This window comes from Martes martes, assembly GCF_963455335.1.
Source record: "Martes martes genome assembly, chromosome: 13".
Taxonomy (NCBI): Eukaryota; Metazoa; Chordata; class Mammalia; order Carnivora; family Mustelidae; genus Martes; species Martes martes.
Genome location: NC_137901.1, coordinates 93100540 through 93126384, shown reverse-complemented (window position 1 = coordinate 93126384; position 25845 = coordinate 93100540). Strand labels below are relative to the sequence as shown.

Sequence of the window (25845 nt, the reverse complement as noted above, 5' to 3'; positions counted from 1 at the left end):
GCAAGTAGCTTCCCAGTGGTTTTCCCGATTCTGCTCTTTCAACAGATTGTTTTCCTGAATTTGGTTACTTTTTTTACTTTATCTCATTGTCCACCTCAGTTTATAACTAGATTTGGGTTACTAATGACAAAGTATATATTTTTCAAAAATATATTCACTAAGGGGCGCCTGGGTGGCTCAGTGAGTTAAATCCTCTGCCTTCGGCTCAAGTGATGATCTCAGGGTCCTGGGATTGTGCCCCGCATCGGATTCTCTGCTCGGCCAGAGAGGCTGCTTCCTCCCTCTCTCTCTGCCTACTTGTGATCTCTGTCTGTCAAATAAATAAATAAAATTAAAAAATATATATATATACACATATATATATATATTTTTTTCACTAAAAGACCAAACCCCACCCCCGACAGTCAACAATCTTTTTAATTGTTCCATTAAAACAAAATAGAATCTGTTTAACTAAAACTTTCTGGCTATTGTCAATGTTTTAAAAAGTCCTATCCAAGTATGAATTACTTTAAAATCTACTCTTTAGCCTGGGTGGCTTAGTGTTAGGTGTCTGACTCCGTTTCAGCTCAGGTCATGATCTCAGGGCCATGTGGTGGAGCCCGACTCCCGTGCTTAGGAGGGAGTGGGCTTGACATTCTCTCTTTCTCTTTCTGCAGCAACCCCCACCCCTATGCACGCGCTCACTCTCTCTAAAATGAAAAATAAATCCTAAAAAATTCCACTTCTTAATTTTTTCTTTTATATACTTAACAGACAATGAAAATCTGTTATTGATAGTAATAAATTTTTGGTAAATCAGCAATGCTGGTGAAGGTTGAAAGTTGGTGTATTTGGGAAATTGGCTGCTGGAAAGCTTATTTTCACTGAACTGGTTAGAGAGAGCATACTATGTTCCGTAGTCACGATGGCAGTGGCATTCTAGGGCAGATGAGTGTGCAGATACAACAGGTGTCTCTGTAGAATAAGGAGATTTCTTGTTAAGCTTTATTTTTTTTAAATAATTTATTTGAATAAATAAATTTATTCAAATTTATTTATTCAAATTCAAATAAATTTATTTATTTGAATAAATAAATAAATAAAGAGAGAGAGATCACAAGTAGGCAGAGAGGCAGGCAGAGAGAGAGAGAGGAGGAAGCAGGCTCCCCGCTGAGCAGAGAGCCCGATGTGGGGCTCGATCCCAGGACCCCCAGATCATGACCTGAGCTGAAGGCAGGGGCTTAACCCACTGAGTCACCCAGGCGCCCCTCTTGTTAAGCTTTAAATAGGAACACTCAGGGTACCCAGGTGGCTCAGTTGGTTAAGCGTCTGCCTTCCACTGGGGTCACGATTCCAGGGTCCGGGCATCGAGGCCCACATGGGGCTCCGTCCTCAATGCGGAGTCTACTTCTCCCTCTGCCTCTCCCCCTGCTTGTGCTCGCTCTGTCACCCACTTATCCTTGGATGTAGGCTACATTATTTACGGAACGGGGCAGCTCTCCCTACCTTATTTTTGATCACTAGGGTGAGTTAACCTGTCTGGCACTTCCCACCTTGCTCGAGGCTGTATCAGGCGTCCACAAGCCCAGCCCCAGGCCGAGCCTCACCTTCCCCTTCTGGGGCAGCGCAGCCTTCAGGAGCACCCGGAAGCCCGGCGGCCTGGACGTGTTCGCGGAGCTTCCTTTCTGTGGCCCCCCGGTTGTTTCCACTGCTTTGTACCCCCTTGACGCGTACCCGTGGCTTTGCCTCTCTACAGTCACAGGCTTTGTAGAAACACCTAACCCTTGCCCACTGCCCTGCCCTCCAGAGTATTTCCTTATGGAACCGCGGTGCTGGTTCGCGTGTTCCTGAGAATCACTTATGTAGCGTAGCTTTTGTGGGAGCCATATTTGTTTTTTCAAATCAAATGAATTAATTCCTTGGCAGGGATGACACACAGAGGTGAAATCAAACGTCGAGTGTTGGCACATATGAATAACGTCTGGTGTTGATGGCTTGTGCTTTTGTAAATTTATTTGTGAGGTGTGAAGCCACCTGAGTGTAAGTGCGGAGTTGTCTGTGATAAATGTCTTTCCTCTCTGCCTTTACCTCCAATTTCTTTCCTTCTGCTACATTCTTTCCGAAAATTTTCCCTCAGGAGGAAAAGCGTATTTTCTCTGCCACCTCTCATTTTTTAAAAAAATATTTTATTTATTTATTTGACAGACAGAGATCATAAGTCGGCAGAGAGACAGGCAGAGAGAGAGGAGGAAGCAGGCTCCCCGCTGAGCAGAGAGCCCGATGTGGGGCTCGATCCCAGGACCCTGAGATCATGACCTCAGCCGAAGACAGAGGCTTTAACCCACGGAGCCACCCAGGCACCCTCTGTCACCTCACACTTTGCAAGCCTTAAACTTGAGTGAGTTTTAAATTCTCCCTTTTAAGCCTTCAAAATAATTACAGCTTCTGTGTCTTAGTTTTCATTCCGCAGTATTTTTTATTGGACCATCATTCACTCATTGCCAGAGGACAGTTTCATTGGCCCCGTCCAATCCAGTCTAGACAGTAGCTCACCGCTGACACCAGCATCCAACAGTTGCGCGCTGTGCAGGAACGACCAGTGACGAGCACTGGACCCGTCTCTCTCTGATTGCTCCAAGAACTTGCATGGAAGCCCGTCCCCATAGCTGCTGTCCTGGAAATTATTTCACTTTAAGTTATTCCAGATATGAGCATATTAAACTAACCTGTAAGCATGCTATGAGTCATAAAGCAGCAGGAATTTGGGGCACTTGGGCGGCTCAGTTGTTAAACGTCTGCCTTCCGCCCAGGTTATGATCCCAGGGTGCTGGGATCGGGCCCCACGTCAGGCTCCCTGCTCGGCGGGAAGCCTGCTTATCTTTCTCCCACGCTCCCTGCTTGTGTTCCCTCTCTCGCTGTGTCTCTGTCAAATACATAAATAAAATCTTTTTTTAAAAAGCAGGAAATTTTATAGTCATGTTTCCTCTTAGATTACTAACATGAATAGAAATTAGTGCTTGGAACTGAAACTAACCATGTAAAATAACCATGTAAAATAATAACCATTTTTAAAATTTATTTTATTTTATTTATTTATTTTTTAAGTTTTTATTTATTTATTTGACAGAGAGAGAGAGAGAGAGAGGGCACAAGCTGGGGGAGCTGTAGGCAGAGGGAGAGGGAGAAGCAAGCTCCCCGCCAAGCAGGGAGTCCGATGCAGGGCCCGATCCCAGGACCCCAGAATCATGACCCGAGCCGAAGGCAGCCACCCAACCAACTGAGCCACCCAGGCACCCCTTTTTTATTTATTTTAAGAGACTTATTTGAGAGAGACTGGGGGTGTGTGTGAGCAGGGGGAGGGGCAGAGGGAAAGAATCTTCAAGCAGACTCTCCCCTGAGCATGGAGCCCAGTGTGGGGCTCCAACCCACCACCCATAAGACATGACCTGAGCCAAAACCAAGAGTAGGCAGCCTCTAGTTTCATCTTTTTAGGCAAAGAACTCTGCACAAAACAACTGTAGAATCTCAATGAGAAACAGCATTCCCCGCCCCCCCCCCCAGGTTATTTAGGGCGCCTGGGTGGCTCAGTTGGTTAAGCAACTGCCTTCAGCTCAGGTCATGATCCCAGAGTCCCAGGACTGAGGCCCGCATCGGGCTCCCAGTTCCACGAGGAGTCTGCTTCTCCCTCTGACCTTCTCCTCGCTCACGCTCTCTCTTTAAAAAACAAAGATTATTTATTTGACACAGAGAGCGAGAGCACGGGAGGCGGGGAGCTAAGGGCACAAGGAAAGGGAGAAGCATGTTCCCACTGAGCAGGGAGCCTGATGTGGGCTCGATCCCAGGACCCTAAGATAACGACCCAAGCTGAAGGTAGACGCTTAACCCACTGAGCCACCTAAAAAGCATTTTCTCGCAAAAGCCAAATACTAAGTATTTGGCAGGTGCTTTGCTAAAAGTTTGGAAGACTTAACCCACCATGCACTCAAAGACCTCATACAAGAATTTTATTAAACTGCATTTATAATGTTGACAATTTGACAACATCCTAAATGCCACACAGTAAGGGATTTTTTAAAATAATGTATTCTTCTTATTTTTTTTTTAAGATTTCATTTTTAAGTGATCTCTACACCCAGTGTGGGGCTGAACTCACAACCCCGACACCAAGAGTTGCAGGCTCTACCGTTTCAGCCAAACAGGCACGTCCAGAAAGGGAATCATTAAATTACTGTACATTCTTCTAGTGCAAGAGTAAGCGGCTCCTAAGATGTGTTTCATAGACATTTCAGAACATGGAAAAGGCTCGTGATCCAATGTTAGATGGAAAAATGCAAAAAGCAGAGTTTCCCAAGTGTCCTTGAAGCTAGAGGGAGACTGTTGCAGGAAAATTCTTATCCATCAGAGGTCAGGTAATTTTTCTATTTTTTCCCTAATTCATTAGTTTCTAAAATTTTCTAATCAAATGAATATTCGAACTCAGAAAATGTTTTTCTTTGAAAATGAAGTTTACGTAATGTCTAAAAACAGTAGTAAACTTTAACTCCACTGAGTGCCTTTTCGGTGTAACATTTACCTGTCCACGTTGCTCTGACTGCACTTTTTCTTAAAAACGCTGACATAGATATTAGCAAATCTATCCCTCCAGCCATATTAAAGGACCTGTCTTTGAGCCATGGAGTAAGTAAAATACCGTTTTACACCCCAAACACTTGTGGCATTTATTTTACAACGCGTCAAGAAGGAACCTGAAGTCCTGGTTAGCCAGATCAACACCAGGGCACCTTTAACTGAAATTCAGAACTCATTCTCAGTGAAATATTCTGTCTCCAGGCAAAAGGGTCTTCTGTTCCTGTGGTTTTGCACACACTCATTCATTCTCCCCTCACTCCCCATGGTGATTCCTTCAGATGAAGGGTCAGCACAGAGCACGAAAGCAATTGGGAAAGTATTTCTCACCTCCCATTTTTTTTTTTTAAGATTTTATTATTTATTTGACAGACAGATCACAAGTAGGCAGAGAGAGAGGAGGAAGCAGGCTCCCCGCTGAGCTGAGAGCCCGATGCAGGGCTCGATCCCAGCACCCTGGGATCATGACCTGAGCCGAAGGCAGAGGCTTTAACCCAGAGCCACCCAGGCGCCCCGTCTTCCATCTTTTTATTTCAGACATGAGCCCCTGCTCTGATCTGCACAGGTTCTGTGGCTTTATTTTTTGAGCATGCTTTTCAGCAGCAGCACCCTTGCTTTTGGAAGCTGTGCTTGCTTTCAGTCACCAGCCCGTCACTCCACCCCAGTGGCCCTGGCTTTTTGGGTTGGATGCTACAGGGCAGAGGAAGCTTGCTGTCTCGTGACCAAGTCTGCAAGGTTTGAGGAATATCCATGATATTCCAGGTTGGACCTTTCTGGATGCATTCTCCTGTAACATTGTAGGTGTTTCCAAACTGCAATTACATTCTATTATTATGACGAGTTTTTTAGTCTGGTCTCAACATTTTAGCAGTTGAAAGTTGAAGTATGTTCGAGGTGACAAGAAACTTTTACTTTACATGGTATTTAAAATAAGGTCCTGCCTGGATGACGTTATGCTGTCATGAGGCAAGTCCTCTGGGGATCAGTGGGGTTTGAGAACATTTTGCCCTCTCCAGGTATTAGCTGACATGTCCCTGTTGCTCCTGGCTCTGTAAAGCAGTCCACCCACCGTCTTTCCTGTGGAAAGGTCCCATCCATTGGTGGATAGATTTTGATGCCACTAATTTTTTTTAAGATTTTATTTATTTGACAGAAAGACACAGTGAGAGAGGGAACACAAGCAAGGGGAGTGGGAGAGGGAGAAGCAGGCTTTCCGCAGAGTGGTGAGCCCGATGTGGGGCTTGATCCCAGGACCCTGAGATCATGACCTGAGCCAAAGGCAGACGCTTAATGACTGAGCCACCCAGGTGCCCTGATACCACTAAGTTTTATTTTTGAATGGTGAATACTTTTTTTACTTACTTGTATATATTCAGTGAAGCAAAGAAATATATTCAGTAAGACTTTCTTCGCTAGGGGTGCCCAATCGAACCCTGCATGGGGCTCTCCGCTCAGCAGGGAGCCTGCTTCCCCCTCTCTCTCTGCCTGACTCTCTGCCTACTCGTGATCTCTCTTTCTGTCAAATAAATAAATAAAATCTTTAAAAAAAAAAGACTTTCTTTGATGATGCAAGTAATGTTAAGATGAAAACCCTCTTCATTTTCCTGGATTACATCCTCAAAACAGAAGTACAAGTAATGACCACTCATTATTGACTCTACCGCGTTCTGTGCAGGATCACACTACATCATTTGAAGGAATTAGTAAGTCCTGGTGACATAACCCAAAGTAGACGTGTTCTCTTGGGATCCGAGAGAGATCAGCGTGTCAAGAATCTACCTGATAAGAGCGGGGAGCTCCCCTGCTCCGTGGCCGGTTCTCCGCGGAAAGCCGCGATGCTGCGGGGCTAGAGCAGCCGTGTTCTTGAACAAAAGGCCTGCTCAGCCAGGTGTACACTGTTCCCAGCACCCAGAGTCCAACAGAGTGCTGCGTTTTGCTGGTTTTCCACCTAAACCGACTTTTTGTAGAAGATTGTGTTTACTAGAGCGCGCGCACGCACGAGTTGGGGGGGAGGGGCAGAGGGAGAAGCCGGTTCCCGCGGACAGCGAGCCCGATGGGGCGGGGTCCCAGCACTCCGGCATCAGGACCCGAGCCCAAGGTAGGCGCTTAACCGACCGAGCCGCCCAGGCGTCCCTACACCAAATTTCTTAGGAGGAATTTCTAATTCCGGCCTTTCCTGCGTCTGGAGTCTGCGACAGCAGGAGACAGGCGCTGTGCTAAGGCTACGTGGCCGGGTACCGTCGGCCGGACCTCGTCTGTCCCCGCGGTCCGGACACCCGGCGCCCAGGAAGCCTGGGCCTCGGCCTTTGGCGGGCTGCCTGCCAGCTCCGGAGCGCCCGCCCGCAGACCCGACGCGGCGAGGCCCCGGGGAGCCCTCGGCGCCCTCCCCGCGGACCGTCCCGGGGTGCCGTGGGAACGGGAGTGAGGACAGCCGTGCGAAGCCTGGCGACACGAAGGCGCTCCTTCCCAAGGACGCACGGCCGGCCGCGTGCCTGCTCCGCCGCCGCCCCGGGAGAGCCCCGCGCCCAGCCCCGCCGACGGCGGAGCCGCAGGAGAGCAGCGGGACGCGGCCGCCCGCCGACGCGGGGGCTCTCGCTCGCCCAGCCCTCCCGGCGCTGTCCCCGACCGCCCGGCCTCCGCTCCCCGGCGGGTGGAGTCGACGTCCGGAAGGGCCGGTGGACCGCGCTTATCGCGCCTTCCGTCCGGCGGAGCGTCGCTTCGCGCACCTCGCTGCCGTGCGCACTCCCAACGCGGCCTGCAGGATTTATTTCGGACGCCCCACCCCCAAGCAGCTCCATCTCTTTTGCCCCGACTTAACATGGCGCCGACCGCCGAGCGCTCCGTAGACGAAGTCGTCCCGGCCATCACCAAAAATGGCGTCCAGACCCGCCGCCAGCCGTCTGCGCACACTCCGCCGGCCCCCACACTCCCACTCTCGCCGGCCGCTCCGAGGTCCGCTCTAGCCGCCGCGCTCGGTGGGCGCCGCCGCCAGCCAATTGCAGGGCGCGGCCGCTGCTGGCCCCGCCCAGCGGATCAGCTGAGGGATCCGCGATGTCTGTTGACAGCGGAGGGGGCGGCGGCGGCGGCGGCGCGGCCGGTTCCGGGTTCGGCGCGGGGCGGGGGGTAAGCGGACGGCGCGGGGCTGCGGCGGGTCGGCGGGCGGGACGCGGCCGCGCCGGAGGAGGCGGGCGTCCGGCCCGCGGCGGCGGCGGCGGCGGCGGCGGCGGCGTGGCGTGGGCGCCGAGGCCGGGAGGGCCGCGGGGCGGAGCGGCGGGCCGCAGCCCCTGCCTCTGCGGCCCGAGAGCCTCACCCGGCGTTTCCGGGTCTCGTCAGATGTGAATCCGATGGAGCAGCCCGGGGAAGGCGAGCAGCCGCCGCAGCAGCAGCCGTGGGGGCGGCTTCTCCGCTTGGGCGCCGGAGAGGGCGAGCCGCACGTCCTCCTGCGGAAACGCGAGTGGACCATCGGGCGGAGGAGAGGTGCGGGCCGGACGCCGGGGGCGCGGATGAGGGCGGGGGCCGGGGGACCGGGCGCTGGGGGACCGGGACGGGGGACGGAGGGCTGGGGGACCGCAGCCGGCGATGAGGGCTGGGGGCTGGGCCGGGGGCCGGGGCCGGGCCAGGAGGCACCCCAGGCCGCCGAAGGGCCCTGGGCGGGGCCCGCTGTGCTCTCCAGTTTGTCCAGTGGAAGAGGCTCCCGTGTAAGAGCCGCGGTGCATTCGCTTCCCGGTCGGCCCGGTCACTGCCGAGTGTTTCCCGCAGATTATTTAATCGTCGCTACAACTTCAGGAAGTAGGCGCAGTGATGTCACGGACCCTTAGAACGCAGGGTCGCCGAGTTCCTGACTGCAGAGAGCCTTTCCGCCCTCCGTGGGATGAAACGAGAGCGGTAACGGAGGAGCCCTGGAAAATCCAGTGTGGAAATTAAGCAGCACACCCTTAAACCGCCAGTGGGTCAAGAAGTCCCAAGGCACATTACAGAATACCTTGAGATGAGTGGACACGAGGATATGATAGGCCTCGGTTTATGGGCTGCCGCCGAAGCAGCGCGCAGAGGGAGATTTGTAGCTGTAGGTGGCTCCATTTATTTTTATTTATCTCTTAAGATGTTGTTTATCGGACAGAGAGTCAGCGAGAGAGGGAGCACGAGCAGGGAAGCAGGCTCCCGTAGAGCAGGGAGGCCCGTGCTGGGCTCCGTCCTAGGACACAGCGATCAGGACCGAAGCCGAAGACAGATGCTGAGCAACTGGCACCCAGGCGCCCCGGTGGCTGCATTTGAAAAGATCTCAAGCCCCCACTCTTAGAATTGAGCTGCTTATGTCTAGGTTGGAAGTACAGGGCGCGATCAAAGTCTCGCAGCTCGATCAAAGTCTCGCAGCTCGGTGAGACAAAGTGTGTCCCCCTCCAGGCTCAACTGCCCCGAAACTCGTAAGTGCCCGTCTGGCTGTTTGACCCACTTGGTATCTTCCCTGCAGGGAGAGAAGTGTGCTGGTCAAGTCAGCAGAAAAGTCTAGTTTGTCTGAAAGTTAATACATCATCACTCTTGACTCTTTCTCTCTATATATATTTTTACAGTTTTTTAAGTCCAGCCTAATTAACGTACACTCTTTAGCTTTGGCTGTGTGATACAGTGATTCAACAGTTCTGTCCATTACTCCGTGCCCATAATGAGAAGTATACCGGAATTCTGTTCACCTAATTCACTCTTCCCCCAACCCCTCCCCTCTGCCAACCATCAGTTCTTTACATGTAAGAGTCTGTTGTTTTGCTTCTGACCTTATATTTTAAAAAAGAAAGAATGTGGAAAAGTATTTTTTAAAAACAAGTATTTTTTATATGTTAACTATACTGGAGTTAAAAAAACTAAAAAAATAAAGGCCAAGTACTATGATAAAAAATAAGGATAATAAAGTAAAGCACAAATTTTTTGGTTACTTTACCATTTATGCTGTACCTGCGCCTGTTTTTGTTTTTTGTTTGGTTGGTTTGGTTTGGTTTGGTAGTCTTAAATCTCAGTATCAAGTTAACTTTTTTTTCACAACTTTGAATGTTTTTGCCTGCCATTAGAAACTTCTGAAAAATGCATAAATTGTCTTTAATTTATATAATAGGAATTTGGTGAAGAGCAGAAGCCCCGTGTTTCCAACCTGGCGCCGCCTCATAACTTGCTTTGGGCTAAGGACTTCACTTTCCATACCTTTGTATCTACTTCACTGAAGAGTAATGCACATCTTACCTGTGAAGTCCTTAAAAGGAGCCTGGTTGAGAGTTAGCTCTGAATGTTAGCCATTGTTATTGTAACACAGTATTGTAACATCATTTTGCATGTTAATACAAGGAGCAAAAACAGGTTGTTGGGTAAATCTTCTCAGGAGAATTCCTTTTGGTGAATGTATTAGCCTCTCCTTCGGAAGCAGAAGTTGCTGTGTTAGCCTGCTCAGGCTGTGGTAACAAAATGCCGTAGACCAGGAAGCTTAAGCAATAGACATTTGTTTTTCACAGTTCTTAAGTCTGAGAAGTCCAAGATTAAGGTGCTAGTCGATTTGTTTCTTGGTGAGAGCCCGCTGCTGGACTGCAGACAGCTGCCTTGCCAGCCTTCTCCTGCGAGACAAAGTTTTGGTGTGTCTTCCTCCTCTCCCAAGGGCACCAGCCCTATCAGATTAGGGCCCCACCCAGTGGTCTCATTTAACCTTTATTGCCTCCTCCCAAGCCCTGGCTGCGGTCACACTGGGGTTCAGACCTTTAGGAGGAATTTTGGGAAAGACACATTACATAAGAATTGTAGGACTTGATTACATTTCTTTTCAAACGACACGCGTGGTCTGTGTAAGGCATTATTTCGAGGAGAAAGGGAGAGCTGAGTTGGTGTGTGTGGGAAGGGAGATGAAGACCTCACCTTCCAAGAGCTTCCGTGCTGGGGGCGTGGCCGAAGTAGGCGCCAGGCAGCCTCCCGGAGGATTTTAACCCACTGAATGATAAGCAGGGCAAATGCCAAGAATAGAACTCAGCACAGAGTATCTTGGATCTACATTAGGATGCTGCTGTTCTGGTGTAGAGAAGCTTGTTAAAAACCCATCCTAGTGGCATGGTGACTAGTGCTGGGTCGGGGGCTGCCGGCAGACCGTCCTGCTGGTTATACTCCGTGTGCTGGGAAGATGGTGAGCGCAGCTGAAATGTGCCTTGGGTAAATGTAACAAAGCACTTCCCCTAATGTATAATGTGGAGTTAAGATGTCTAATGCTTCGGGTTTATGGAGATACAGTTCACATACGGTAAAATTCACCCCTTCCGGGCGCTCAGTGAGTTTTGAAAATGGAATCACCACTGCCGTTAAGAGGCAGAATATCGCCATCACCCTAGAAAGTTCCCTAGTGGTCCTTTGGATCAGCCACCTGCTCTCAAGCCCAGCTCTGGCCACTATCCATCTAATTTCTATCCCTGTCATTCTGCCTTTTCCAGAATCTTGGATCTAAGTGGAATCACACAGTATTCCACCGTAGTCTGTGTAGGGCTTCTGTCCTTTGACATAACCCATTTCAGGCTGTTGTGTGTTTCAGTAATTCCTTTCCTTCCCTTTGTGTAGGCTCCACACCCAGATTGAAGCCCAACACAGGGCTTGAACTCGCAACCCTGAGATCAAGACCTGAGCTGGTACCATGAGTTGGACATTTAACCGATGTTAAGTGTCCCCTTAACTTAATCCACCCAGGCACCCCCATAATGTGTATCTTTTTGGTGCTGTGTAGTCTTCCAGTGTCTGGGGGTACCACAGTTTGTTTTTTAACTCACCGGCTGATGGACACGTGTATTGCTTCCCATGTTTGGTTCTTTTTCTTAAAAGATGTTATTTATTTATTCGACAGAAAGATCACAAGTAGGCAGAGAGGCAGGCAGAGGGGGCAGGGGGGAAGCAGGCTCCCTGCCGAGGAAAGAGCCCAGTGTGGGGCTTAATCCCAGGGCCCTGAGATCATGACCTGAGCCGAAGGCAGAGGCTTAACCCACTGAGCCACCCAGGCACCTTTCCATGTTTGGTTATTAAAAGTAAAGCTATAAGCCTTAGTAGCTATAGCATAAACTTATTATAAGCACATTAGTGATTCGATAGTAAAAAGTTGAAAGATTTTATTCCTTTGGTTTAAGGAGAGAACAAAATATTTGATGATTTCTCCCTTGCATTTAATGAGGGTATAATGATCATGTTCAGCTGTAGATGCATTCCCCCTTCTGTTTTAAATTTTCTCAAACATGTACCTCTGTCTGTAATTTGCTCAGTCACGTTTTCTGTGACTCTTGATTATTGCTTCAGTTTTGTGATGATTTATGAAACCTTAGATTATACTGAGAAATTAAGGACTAAGTGAAGATATTGAAGAATTACTTAACTAAGGCCCTTAGTTTTTTGTTTTTTTTTAAAAGATTTTATTTATTTATTTGTCAGAGAGAGAGAGAGTGAGCACAGGCAGACAGAGTGGTAGAGGGAGAAGCAGGCTCCCTGCTGAGCAAGGAGCCCGATGTGGGACTCGATCCAGGACGCTGGGATCCTGACCTGAGCCGAAGGCAGCCGCCTAACCAACTGAGCCACCCAGGCGTCCCAAGGCCCTTAGTTTTAAACTTCTCTTTTTATCACGCCGGCTGCATAGATGTGCATATTGTGAAATTGTCACCAAGAAGCTCTTGATGTGTAGCCAGAACTGTTGATGGAGTGGGTATCCTTTAGGTAATGGGGAGTCAGGTTCAAGACACAGTCCCTCTCCCTTTGCTTTGGATTAATACTTAAATGGTTTTTTAAAAATTGCTTCCTATCGGGGCACCTGGGTGGCTCAGTCAGTTAAACATCCAACTCTTAATTTTGGCTCAGGTCATGATCTCGGTTCTGGGATCGAGCCCTACATCGGGCTCTGAGCTCAGCGGTGAGTCTGCTTGAGATGCTCTCTCCCTCTGCCCCTTACCCCACTCTCTCAAATAAAAAAAAATTTTTTTTTAATAAATCTCAAAAAAATTGCCTCCTTTCTTGCTTTATTAGGTGTTGTCTCCTGTGGTGCATACAACATGGGTCCTGATTTTCAACCACATGCTTTGATAAGCAAAGGGTAGTGTTATGCACGGTCCCCATGGTCATATCCGGCGTGTATCCTTTCTCTGTTTTAGGTTGTGACCTTTCGTTCCCCGGCAATAAACTGGTCTCCGGAGATCACTGTAAAATCATAGTGGATGAAAAATCTGGTCAGGTGTCACTAGAAGATACCAGGTAAGGTCCTTCAGAACTTTTCTTAAAAAGATTTCTTGTTTTTGTTTTTATGTAATCTCCATACCCATCATGGGGCACATACTCACAACCCTGAGATCAAGAGGCCCACATTCTTCCAACTGAAACAGCCACGTGCCCTTCTTTCTGAACTTCTGTTTTCTCTGGAATCCATTGACTACAGAGAAGAAACAAGGGCTTGTTTGCTACGACACAGTAGTCTGGTAGGCCGTCAAATTCTTAGAAAATGTATTTTCCTGTTTCCAGTAACACGTTGGTGTCTGTGACCCTTCTTGAATGTATTCAAATTAAAGCAAAAATACTTCTGAAAGAAAGACTTAAAAGGCAGTGATAACCTATGCAAGTTAGACTTTCCTCCAAGTAAAGAAAATCTTTTCTTTTTAAAAAAATTGTATACAACATAAATAGTACATAGAAGTGAAAAGCTTTCCCAAATCCCACTCACCTGTTAGAAATACGTATTTATTTTGTATTAATGTGGTTTTGCTAGATACATTATGTCTCCTTTTTCACTTTCATTTATGGGGCGCTTATGTCAGCGCACCCGGACCCATCTCGCCGCCTTCACTGGGATTATGTAATTATCCGTCAGCTCCTTTACTGAGGGAGAGTTAATATTTTTGACTTTTTCTTATTATAAATGACACTGCAGTTATTGTCTTCCAGAACTCTTTGCATTCATGTCTGATTATTTGCTTGGGGCAGGTGTGTAGGAAGGACCGCGGTGTCAGAATGTGGCTGCTTTCAGCCTGGTGCAGGTGGCACATGGCCTTCCCGCGGCATGTTGACAGTATGCCTTTTCCACCAGACGAATTCTTATTTTTGTGAAGGTCAAGTGTTAGGAGGTTGGCAGTTACAGTTGTAGGGCTAGAAGGCTAGGAATTAGTTTATTACGCAGAAATGATGCTCCTTTCCCCTCTTCTGGTAGGTAGCAGATTGAATTCTTTCTTTCTTAGCCTGATGGAGAGTGGCGTCGCGCCGTTCTGGAGCTGTCCTGCGGCAGGGCGGGGCTCTCCAGGACTGGCCATGGGACAGTTTTGTAACAACTCGCTGCAAACTTACTGGCTTTCACAGAGCTACAGTCTCATGGTGTCGAAGACACAGAGTCGAAGTCAGGTCTCCCTGGACTAGAATCAAGGTGTCGGCGGGGCCGGCTCTTCCGGGGGCTCTAGGAGAGGTGTCGGCGGGGCCGGCTCTTCTGGGGGCTCTAGGAGAGGATCCTTTTCCCGCGTTTTCCAGCTTCCGGAGGCCGCCGTGTTCCCGGCTGCGGTGGCTGGAGGGGAGAGGGTGTTCCAGGCCGGAGGAGGTGCAGGTGCAGGTGCAGAGGCCCAGGGGCACAAGCAGGTCCTGTGCGCACAGAGTAAGTGGCGGGTGCAAAGCCGGACAGTGGACCGGAGCGGGAAAGCCCTGGTGACCACGCTAGGGAGTTTGGACTTTAGCCTGAGAGCAGGGAGAAGTGATTGGGGTTTAAGCCGAAAAGTAAAGTCAGACTTCGTTGGTTGGAAAGGGCGTGAGAATGGATTGTGAGGAGGCTCCCGGCGGCAGAGACCTGGCTGTACCAGGAGCAGCACCAGCTGCTGGAAGTGAAGTCGCACTGGGGCACTGGCCGCTTTCCTGTGACAGGCAGAGCGGAGTAGTTGGACAGAGACTGTGGGAATATTTGCTTTGTGGCCCTTTGGAGAACAGTAAAGTAGTGGACATCTGCTCAGATGGGAAAATAAGGCCTTTCACCCCTGGAGGCCATAGGAGTGAAGCCGCGGAGTCAAGCTCGGGTGGTCTGAGCGCCTGCGGTCAGGTCGGTCCGCTTGCTGGGTTGTGTTCTTGGCCTGTACGTTCCCATGCTGCAGTGCGTGCTTCGTCCGATCACGACTTTCCGTCAGGTTTCTACTCAGGACTCCCTCAGATAAGTGCTGTTCCGTCCTGTCCCGGCTGACTTAGACTCCTGTCTGTCCCCTTGGCAGCCTGTCCCTCTTCCACCTCTGCTCCCTGATTGACCAGAGTGACCTCCTAACCGAGGGACCACGCCACCTTCAGCCCGTAGTCGGCACTGATTTGCTTCTGCTGGAAACCTGTCTTTCTCTCTCTTTTTTTTAAGTAGGCCCCACTCCCAGTGTGGGGCCCAGTGTGGGGCTTGAACTCACGATCAAGACCTGAGCCGAAGGGCGCCTGGGTGGCTCGGATGGTTGTGTCTGCCTTCGGCTCTGGTCATGATCCCAGGGTTCTGGGATTGAGCCCCACATCGGGCTTCCAGCTCAGCGGGGAGTCCGTTTTTTTCCTCTCCCTCTGCCTGCCCCTCTGCTTCTGCTCTGTCTCTCTCTCTCTCGAATGAATCAATAAAATATTAAAAAGAAAAGAAAAGACCTGAGCCGAGATCAGAGCAGGACGTTTAACTGTCTGAGCCACCCAGGCGCTCGTTGGAACCTGTCTCTCTCTCTCTTTTTTTTTTAAAGATTTTATTTATTTGAGAGACAGAGATCACAGGTAGGCAGAGAGGCAGGCAGAGAAAGAAAGAGGAGGAAGCAGGCTCCCCACTGAGCAGAGAGCCCGATGCGGGGCTCCATCCCACTGAGCCACCCAGGCACCCTGGAACCTGTCTCTTAAGAGGCGTCAGTGCTGACTGGAGGAATGAGCTGACCTGGTTGAAACTCCTGGAGGGAGGGGTGGATCTGTGGGAGGAGCGGAGTGCAGAAGCGGGAGAGAAGCTGGAAATCAGAGCTGCTGGGAGAATTCCAGGGCTCCACCAGGAGGCAAATGGGGGAGAATGTGGCGTGGGGAAAAGCAGACACGTCGATGAGATTGGTGACTAGTTTGGCTGCCAGCGAGGGGTAGCAGGCAAGCTTTTCCTCAGGAGAACTGCGGTGTGGCACTAGCATATATGGCTCCTTAAATATTCACGTTGTGCTTGGGAGTGTTTTATCATTTTCAAAGCAGTGATACTGATTTGTTTCCCTAGTGGTGGTCGAGAAAGAAAATTTTCACTCCGGAGATATTTTAAGTAGGCTAAATTGCAATTTCGTTGTCTCTGCAGCACCAACGGAACAGTGATTAACAAGCTGAAGGTTGTTAAGAAGCAGACCTGCCCTTTGCAGACGGGGGATGTCATCTACTTGGTGTACAGGAAGAATGAGCCAGAACACAGTAAGAGGGAGGGAGTGGACAGGGTGGACACAGGGGTGGTTCGTGGCGGGGACGTCCTGCCGCCGCTGGGAAGCGTCGTTGAAAGGAAGTGTGCTGAAGCAGCTGGTTCCCTTAGGAATGATCGTGTTAGCTACATTTTCTCTGCTGTTGATGTAGACTCTCGGCGGAGTCATGTCTGTTGAGAGTGGGAGTGTTGGCCCTGCAGTCTGAGCCCGAGCCATTCTTCCAAATCCCACCGTGGCCACAGCCGTGCATCTCAGCAGGGCCAGGGGAAGTGAGCGGGGATGGGCTGGGTCACATAGCAGAGGGAACCTGAGTTGTGGGGAGTCAGACCTAGAATAGGAGCTGGAGGCCAGAGGTCATCTGCTTTGGAAGACCTTATAGGAGACAACAGACACCTGACTGGATCCCATTCGGGCTTTTCCAGATCTGAATATCCGTTTGGGGAAGAATGATACGGGTCAAGGAGAGTTGAGAGGGAGTCTTTCAAAGGTTACCCGCGAGCTGGAAGAGGGAGGCAGATATTCTCGGGTTGTCTTCAGCATCGTCAAAACCAGCCCCTGGCCACGTGGCCGGTCTCGTGTCTGCTCCTGTTGGTGGTTTGAAGCCACAGGCAAAGCACAGGTTCACCACCTGCTGGTCGCTCTGCCTCCCCTAGTCTGCCTCCTGCCTCCAGACCTTTTATTCCGAGCCTTATTTATTTTAAAGTTGGTTAAGTTATCCTGGATCACTTGTTTTGAAATCTCTTGAACTGGTTAATGTTGTTACCGGCTGGTGAGTCAGCATCGTCAGCAAGGACCGAGGGACCGAAGAGACAGAAAGGAGCAGAAAGGGGAAGCGGGTCCCTGCTGGTCCTGGGGACTCCGCTCTGACGGGCTGATTTCCTTTTAGACGTGGCATACCTCTACGAATCTTTAAGTGAGAAGCAAGGCGTCGCGCACGACTCCTTTGGTAAGTGAGGCCGTAACAGCGTGGGTGCGTAGTAAGGGCTGTTGGTTCTTACTAGGAAAGCCTTCTCGTCTGCTGGAACGTCTTGGCTGAAGCCGTGGTGCTCCCCCTGAACCCTGACCGTATGCTTTTCCTGTTCCTTTCGTGTTCGCAGAAGCTAATAAAGAGAATGTGTTCCACGTGACCAAAGATACCTCAGGTGCAGGGCAAGGTGATGACCCCCAGGTCCTGCCGTCATCGCCCACCACTCAGGCGTGCTTTGAGGAACCACAGCCATCGACGTCGACATCAGACCTCTTCCCCACGGCTTCTACCTCTTCCATGGAGCCCGCCTCTGCAGGGCGAGCGCCTTCCTCCGGCTCTGGTGAGAGGGGCATCTCAGGGCGGTCGCCGCGTGCCTCTTTGGTCGCTGATTGTGACCCGTGTTATTGCGGACGGAGACAGACGTAGAAGCCACTGGGGAAGCCAGCGGCGGCATCAGGCGTCAGGCTGTCAGCGGCAGGATCGCTGCCGTAGTCGACCGTGTCGTGTTCCATCTGCGGTAGAAATGCGGCGAGTCGGGCCGCGCAGGAGCATGCCGCGTCTTGTTGTTGGGCGGGGATGTAATTCGCAGGCCGTAACGGTCACCCGGCTCAAGTGTACACGTCTGTGGTTTTTACTGCATTCATAGCGTTGTGCGTTCACACCACTGTACCATTCCAGAACATTTTCGTCACCCCAAAAGGAGACCCTCACCCACCAACAGTCACTGCCCCTCCCCCAGCTAATCGGCTTCCGGTCTGTGTGGACCTGCCTCTCCTGGACGTTTCACACGAGTGCAGTCGTGTCGTCTGGGGCCTTTCGTGTCTGCTGCTGTCACCGAGCATAATGTTTCCAAAGCTCACCCAGAGGAACATATAATTTACTCATTTATTTTTTAAAGATTTGATTTATTTATTTGAGAGAGAGTGCACGAACACACACCAGCCAGGGGGAGAGGCAGAGGGAGAAGCAGACTCTCCGCCGAGCGGAGAGGCCAACTCGGGGCTCGATCCCAGGCCTCCAGGATCATGACCTGAGCTGAGGGCAGATGCTTCACCAGCTGAGCCCCCCAGGAGCTCCTGGAAGAACGTGTAATGTAAAACCAGTTTTACGTGTCCTGGTCCTTATGGCACCAACTCTTTACCTTCCTCCCTGGTCACTAGAGAAAATCCAGACTCCCTGGGTGCCGTGGGACTTGAACATTTCTTTGTAGATAAGTGTTAGGGTGTAGAGTGTACACATATATATGTTCTGTGAATTGGATCGTACCATATATGTTAATTGTTTTAAAAGATTGTATTTATTTGAGAGCGAGAGCCAGCATAAGCCGGTGGGGGCGGGGCAGGAGGGGAAGAAGCCGATTCCTCACTGAGCAGGGAGCCCAGTGCGGGGCTCGATCCCAGGACCCCGGGGTCCTCACCTGAGCCAAAGGCAGAGGCTCAACAACTGAGCCCCCCAGGCACCCCTAAATATGTTAATGTTTTAGTTCACTTTCTTAGCTATTCTTCTGTATTTTTTTTCCAGATTCTCTTCAGGTTTATCTTAAGTTAAAAAAAAAAGAAAGTCTTTTTGAGATTTTTTTGACTGGGGAGAATTGCCACTTTTACAATAGCCAGGACAGTGGTGTTTCACCCTGTTCATTAAGCTCTTTGATGTTCCTCAGTGAAGTGAGCCTTCTTCACCTTGTTTTGGGAACTCGAATTTATCCCTGGAATACTTTTCTTACTGTTGTTTTTTAAGATTCAATTTATTTGAGAGAGAGAGAGAGCAAGTGAGTACAAGCCGCGGGGGAGGGGCAAAGGGAGGGGCAGGCTCCCCACTGAGAGGGAGCCTGACCCCGGTAGGGGGGGCCTCGATGCCAGGACCCCGAGATCGTGACTTGAGCCGAAAGCAGACGATTAACCGACTGAGCCCCCCAGGGACCCCTCCCTCTCTTATACTTAACATCGTAGTGCCGGAGACCCTCTTAAATCTTGGTGAGGGTGTGTTTGGCTGTGGATAGTAGAAGACATGGTTCCCAGAGCAGAGTCCGGAGACTTGCAGCCTCACCCTGGCTCACCAGCTCATGATGTCACCGGGCACTTCCTGTCCGTGGCGTGTCGGCTCTTTGTCTTCTTTTAACCTTCTGCTTGCAAGAAGCCCAAGTTCTAGCTGTCACAGACACATTCAGAGGCAGGAACCAACAAGGTCTTTCTAAAAAGAACTCTGTTGTGGGCTCCGCAGCAAAGGACTTGTCCCCAGAGGACCCCTCCGTCCCCTCCGTCCCCTCCGTCCCCTCCATCTCCTTGGCCAACCTAGCTGTTCTGCTCCAAGGTGGTCCTTATTTTCGCATCTGTTCTGGTGGGATTTGGGGAAGGAGAGGCAGTAAACGCAGGGACTCCGTATGCTTCCTTGAGACCAGAAGCCTTATTTCTCCCACATTACTCGAACCTGTTTCCATTTTTGCGAACTTGGTTTTTACTTGCCAATACCGTTGCTCTTTTTAGCGTAGGGAGCGCCACTCTCCTACTGGCTGCCCTCATTAAGGCTTTGTAGCTCTCTCCGCCATCCTTACCCAGAGCCTCCGCTGCCCAGCCGAGTCCCCAGCGGCAGCGGGCTCGCACAGCACACGGCACTCTCTCCCCGGGTCGGCGGCACCCGGCTGAGCAGCGGCACCCTCGTGGTACGGGGACTTCAGCGTGTCCATGAAAGGACTTCGCGGTACTTACAGGCATGCTTGCTTACACAACAGCGGTGGCTGGTGAGCCCTGTATCTGAGTGTCGCCCACCACCTCCAGGAGATGACCAGCAGCAGAGACCAGACCCGTGACCACAAGAGGCCCTCCGGCCTGTCCCCTGGTACTGCTGAACTGGAGTCCCAGCTTCTCAGACGCCTTTGACTTATCTCTCTTTTAGCATCATACCTCAAACTCCTGAGTAAAAGAAAAGGCGATCACCCTATCTAGATAAAAACACGCCAGATACTGAAAAAATTGCCCAGATGGTTGAAGTTCTCTGTAGGCTCGCATGCCCTTTAGAGCATCCCCTGGGTTCCCTAAACCACAGAGGCACGACACGGTTAGGTCACGGGCTGCCCTGCTGCTGGTTCCACCCACCTGAGGGTTTCCCCTCGTGAGGGCCTCCCCAGGAGGAGGAGAAGTGACATTCACTGTCCTTGAGTGTACCCCAGGGAGTGTTGCGTATGAGCGCAGGTAAGACGGAAGGCTGTGGGCGTTCTGGATTGAGTGCTGATCTCCAGCTGTTTGCCTGCGTAGAAAGATGCATTGTCTCTGGTGCCAAGCCGTGTGTTTTGTGGTTATTGTAATAGCTTTTCGGAATTGAAGCACAGAATAGCTCTGATCTCTAAAGAAAACCTGCTTTACCAATAGGAATTTTTTCTATTCCATCTATATACTTAATACAGTGTATAATATGAGTGGTTGGGACTTGACAGTTTATTTTGATGATGTTCTAATTTCATTAAAGGAAACCGCAATGCGGTATTACCTCACGCCTCTTAGAATGGCCAGCGTCGAAGAGACAAGGGATGACAAGCGTCCGTGAGGGCGCAGGGCAAGGGGAGCCCTCCCGCGGTGTCGCTGGGAGCGCAGGCTGCTGCGGCCGCTCCGGAAACCAGTGCGGAGGCTCCTCAGCCGGTGAAAGAGAGCTGGTTCTGGCGCAGTAACCTCGCTTCTGGGTGTACATCCAGAGGAAGTGAGACCACTGTCTGCAGGAGACGCCTGCACGTCCTTGTTCCCGCAGCGCCATCCGCGAAGGCCGAGACCTGGAGACAAAATGTGATGTGTGTGTGTGTGTGTGCGTGCACGCACATACAACTGTTAATTTTACCATAAGAGGGCAGTGCATTTATATATTGTGCGATTAAAAAAAATCGTAAAAAATTTTGCTGTAAGCAGATTGTTCAGATGGAAAGCTTAGCTCCCGTTCTGTGAAGCTGGGGGCATTCTCCTGTGTGGCTGAGTGTATACATACTAGTAAGGTACGCGGCCTGCTGAGTGTGCACGGGGGGCCAGGTGCTCTTACAGGTTTTGAGTTAACCCTCACCGTGGGTCTCTGGGAGAGACGCCGTCCTCATGGTCTGCGTTCTGGAGGGAGAAGCTCGGCGGAGCTCAGGAGGCCGCCCCGTAGTGGGAGTGAGAACCAGAGCCAGGAGCCGGCCCTTGGCGCTGTCCCTTGTCTTCCCTCCGTGTACAAGCTCATTTGCTCCCCGAACAATTTTAACCTTTTTCCTTGGCGGCCATAGGGCAGTTTCTTTCTTTTTCAAAATAACAGCACTAACCACTTGAATATTACCAACTACGCCTGTATTGTAGCGGATGGTATTATAAACCAGGTATTTATTCAGATAAAGGTTATTAGAAAGTCTCCTTACCCTTCTGCCGGCTCGTTTCAATCGGCGCCTCCGGCTTCTGGCTGGCGCAGATCAGAACTGCCCCGGGAGGTGCTCCTGCTCCCTTCCTTTCTCGCCGCGCCGTCCCTCTCCTCTGTCTGGCCTTCGTGTCCCTGCCGCCCGAAGCGCATCCCTCTTCTGAGAGGACGGTGTGTACCTGCGCTAACATGAGTTACAGCACAGTGAGTGTTCGGCGTTACTTCGCGTGCGGATTGGCCCCATGTGAGACTAAACGTTCCAGGCCGATCCCAACCACAAACACGTCTGCCTCTGTTTGCACGTGAGCACGCTGTTCGCTCCAGGTCCATCCAGCACAGCAGCGGGCACAGGTGCATTTAAGAGACGCAGCTCCGTATTTCCAGTGAGTGTATGTTACTGAGAATATGGCATCTTGGATTACATAGGCCTGACTCGAACCTGTGATGCTTTACCTGCCGTGCTCTCTCCTTCCAGGGCGGATGAATCAGAACCTCTCTCGTTTGTCCTCCTCACAGGCTCCGGAGACGCAGGCGTTTCCCCGAAAGAGTGTGGTCCGTCTGTGGCTGGTGATGAAATCCCCACCTTTCCTTCAGCTCTCCCAGGCAGAGAGGGAGCTTCCTTTTCTCTGTCAGAACCCCGGGATCAGGAGGATTTGGAGCCCATCAGGAAGAGAATGAAAGGAGGTCAGAGTCTCGGGGTTCTGTGTATCTTTGGCCCTTGTGGGAGTGCCGGGGTCCCAGCGGGACTGTTCGAGCTGCTTCTGATGGGGCTTCCCCTTCTCCAGAAGTTTGAGGATCTGTCTCAGGCAGACACCTAGGGTACCTCAGCTTTTTTGGAATGGAAATCTGAACCTTTTCTTTCTTTCCTTTTGTCATCATCGGATTGAACTGTGTTTACTGTCAGGTTATGCTCGTGGTCTGGAAGCAATGCATTCTGAGTTGCCGTTCTGTCCACGTTTGACAATCATTTTTTAAGAATATGTTGCCTTTGGAGGAGCCTGGCTGGCTCATTCGGGGGAGCCTGTGACTCTTGATCTTGGAGTTACGGATTCCAGCCCCACGTTGGGTGTAGAGCTTACTAAAAAGTAAATGAACTTTAAAAAAAAAATTGTTGCCTTTAATCGATAGCTTTAACCTTCTCGTAAAGGTGAGTTAGAGAAAAATCTACTCTTAAAAAGACTATAAAAAATTTTGGGAATGTGTAGTGGGACAATGGCTGTGCTGCGGCCTTGAGACTGCCTGAGGTTGGGAGCAGTGAGACCAGGAGGCTCTGGGAGGGAGGAGGACCTTGGGGGAGGAGACTAGAATATCTGGCATATTGGATGGAAAATTGAATTGACTGGCTTGGGGAGGGTGTGGAAAAAATCAGCAATAGTGCATAAAATAATAAGCAAGTATAAAAATGAGGCTACTTTGGGGGGTACCTGAGTGACTTAGTCAGTGAAGTGTCTGCCTTCGACTCAGATCATGATCCCAGGGTCCTAGGATCTAGTCCCAGTCAGGCTCCTTGTTCAGTGGGGTGTCTGCTTCTCTTCCCTCTGCCCCTACTCCCCTATCTCTCCCCCCCAAAATAAATCTTAAAAAAAAAAAATCGGACTCAGGCATGGTATTATATAGTTAAGAAACACGAAGGTCTGTACTAGCAAAAGTAGCTAAAAACACGAAAGTCGTTAACTCAGTGGAGGTTAGACCATGGCAGGGGGCTGCTGCTTCTGGTTTCTTGTAAATGTTTGACTTTGTAAATTGTGTGCAAGTATTTCTTTAATTAAAAATAAAAATTAGGCTGTGGTTAGCAACACACGAGCACTGTGGAACAGCAGAACAGGAAAGAAGATTCAAAGCTCCTGGTCACACCGGAGCGCGCGCTTCCCAGTGCGTACACAAGTCACGGTTTTTGTTTAAACAAAAATGACATTACATACAAATACTGAGCGACAGATGGCCTTTAAGCATGTATCCCGAGTGCCCCTTTTTATGTGATTAACTGTTCTTACGAAACTTAAGTGTGTTGGAATTTGAAGCTGCTTTTCAGCCTCCTTCAGAAAGACCTTTGAAATACGAAAACTGGGGGTGCCTGGGGGGCTCAGTGGGTTGAAGCCTCTGCCTTCGGCTTGGATCACAATCCCAGGGTCCTGGGATCGAGCCCCGCATCGGGCTCTCTGCTCTGCGGGGAGCCTGCTTCCCCCTCTCTCTCTGCCTGTCTCTCTGCCTACTTGTGATCTCTCTCTCTGTCAAATAAGTAAATAAAATCTTTAAAAAAGAAAAGAAAAGAAACACAAACACCGCGGGAGCTGCGTCTTCCGTCCGTAGGTTGAGGTGTTCATGAAACCAGAAGAGCCCGTGTCCGCTGCTGCCCCGCTTGGCTGCGGTGGTCAGGACGCACCCCTTTCTCTCGCAGATGGGGGCCCTGACGTGACCCTGCCGTTGCTGGCCGCAGACCAGTGTAGAGACACCCACGCCGCCCTGGGCAGTGTCAGGTCCGAGGCCGTGAAACCGGACAAGATGGAGGAGACGCTCACGTGCATCATCTGCCAGGACCTGCTGCACGACTGCGTGAGGTGCGCCCGGGGCGTGTGCGGGGGCGCCACAGCCGGGGGGAGCGGCCGCGGGGCAGCCGGCCTCTGGCTCGGGGCAGGTGCGATGCTGCGGACGTCGCCGTGGTCATTTGACCTGTGTGGCCAGCCTGCCCAGAGCCCGGTGCCTGTACCCGAGGCTGTGGAAGAGCTCACGAGGCCGCTGTGGCCATGGCCTCGGTGGGCACAGGTCCCGGGTAGCCCCAGTAGCCTGTGTCTGCTCCACAGACACAGAACAGGAGAACTGTGCCGAGCCTTAAGGGAATGTCGTCGTTAATCCAGGGGCAGTGCCCCGGGATGTGGGTCCCAGGAGCCGCTGGGGAGAGCCCCCTCCTCGCTTCTCTGGGGGAACTGAAGCGTGAAAGCCCCTAGAATTTCCACCGAAATTCTAGGCCTTTTCCACACTCAGTGTCCCTGTTCCTCGTATGCCTCAAGTCGCAGCCTGCTCTCCTGTCCCTGCTGGAGCATAGATTGTCGCTCCTGGTTTCTCTGAATTCCCAAGGACCAGGTGAAGGTAGTTGAGGTCGCGTGCCATTCTGCCAGGGGAGCCGGTGGCCTTCCCCGCCCGACAGCTGCGGCTGCGGCCAGCGCGGGCCCCAAATGCGGTGTGTAGCCGCCCGAGAAGCAAGGGCTCTAGGCTCTGCTGAGTCAAGTGAGCTCGGTGGGTCGGGGGAAATGGCACTTTTCTGTTTGGGAACGAACCCTCAGCCTGAGCCAGGCACGTCCTCCTCAGGGGAGAGAGGCAGCGTGAGCTGGGGTCCCTGCTTCTGCTCCAGGCAGGCCATGCCCCACGTGCCCTGGCGTCTGGGGGGCTGCTGCGGCCTGGCAGACAGATGCTCCAGCGGCGGGTGATCTGCGGGGGCGTCTGAAGACCTGTCCTTGTGCCCTCAGCCTGCAGCCCTGCATGCACACCTTCTGTGCGGCCTGCTACTCGGGCTGGATGGAGCGCTCCACCTTGTGCCCCACGTGCCGCTGTCCCGTCGAGAGGATCTGTAAAAACCACATCCTGAACAACCTGGTGGAGGCCTATCTTCTCCAGCACCCAGGCAAGTGGGGCGCCCGCCCAGCTCCTGGCCGCTGCGGGGGTCTCTCCGGGGCCCCTCAGCCAGTAGAGCCACGTCCTTTCCCTCCAGACAAGAGTCGCAGCGAGGAGGACGTGCGGAGCATGGCTGCCAGGAACAAGATCACGCAAGACATGCTGCAGCCCAAAGTCAGGAGGTCGTTCTCCGACGAGGAGGGCAGCTCAGAGGACCTGCTGGAGCTGTCTGACGTGGACAGCGAGTCCTCCGACGTGAGGTGAGCCTCCGCCTGGCTCTGAGTGCGGCAGGGAGCTGGGCAGGCCGCGCCGGAGTCCAGGTCGGGTTCCGCCTCCAGCAGCCGGGCTCCTGCGCGGTCTGGCCGCGCTTCTCGTGGGCGACGTCAGCCAGTGACCTTGGCTGCCTTGAGCGTAGTGAGGGTGGGGTGGGCGCCGGCCAAGGACAGCCACTCCCTCGGGTGACTGGGGTGGGTCCTTGCCACCCTGCCTCCTCCAGTGCCCCCTCCCTCTTCAGGTACTCACACAACGTTTATTTTTTGCTGCTGTTTATCCGGATTTCCTTCCAGCTTTACTGGGATGTCATTGGCACCCAGTATCTTTTGAGTTCAGGGCATCCTGGCCAGCGAATGGCTTGACTGCCGACTCTTCCAAGATGAAGAGCACCAGAACCCACGCCCTGTCTTCAGGTGCTTGGGTTCTGGCTACGACGATGTCACAATGTAACACGTTCTTTGTCCCACGTGCACGCACGTACTCGGCAGCTCGTGCAGGGAGCGTCGGGTCCCGCACTGGGAGCTGCATGGTCCACGTTTGTCAGGATGGTACCGTGGAGAGGCCGTGGCCGCCTGGCTGAGGGGATGCGATCCCACGAGACCTGGTGTTAGCTGCCGT

General features: G+C 51.6%; 1 protein-coding gene across 1 annotated transcript in view; it reads left to right on the top strand.

Moving 5' to 3' along the window:
• Window positions 1–7661: 7661 nt before the first annotated feature.
• Window positions 7662–25845, top strand: part of CHFR (checkpoint with forkhead and ring finger domains) — a 29128-nt gene continuing 10944 nt past the window's right edge. The window contains exons 1-10 of the mRNA XM_080821135.1: window positions 7662–7731; window positions 7942–8085; window positions 12753–12852; window positions 15899–16008; window positions 16900–16959; window positions 17111–17320; window positions 21862–22029; window positions 23744–23903; window positions 24810–24964; window positions 25052–25214. Of these exons, the coding sequence (XP_080677261.1) occupies window positions 7953–8085; window positions 12753–12852; window positions 15899–16008; window positions 16900–16959; window positions 17111–17320; window positions 21862–22029; window positions 23744–23903; window positions 24810–24964; window positions 25052–25214 (1259 nt within the window). The 5' untranslated portion in view covers window positions 7662–7731; window positions 7942–7952. The remainder of the gene's footprint in view (window positions 7732–7941; window positions 8086–12752; window positions 12853–15898; window positions 16009–16899; window positions 16960–17110; window positions 17321–21861; window positions 22030–23743; window positions 23904–24809; window positions 24965–25051; window positions 25215–25845) is intronic.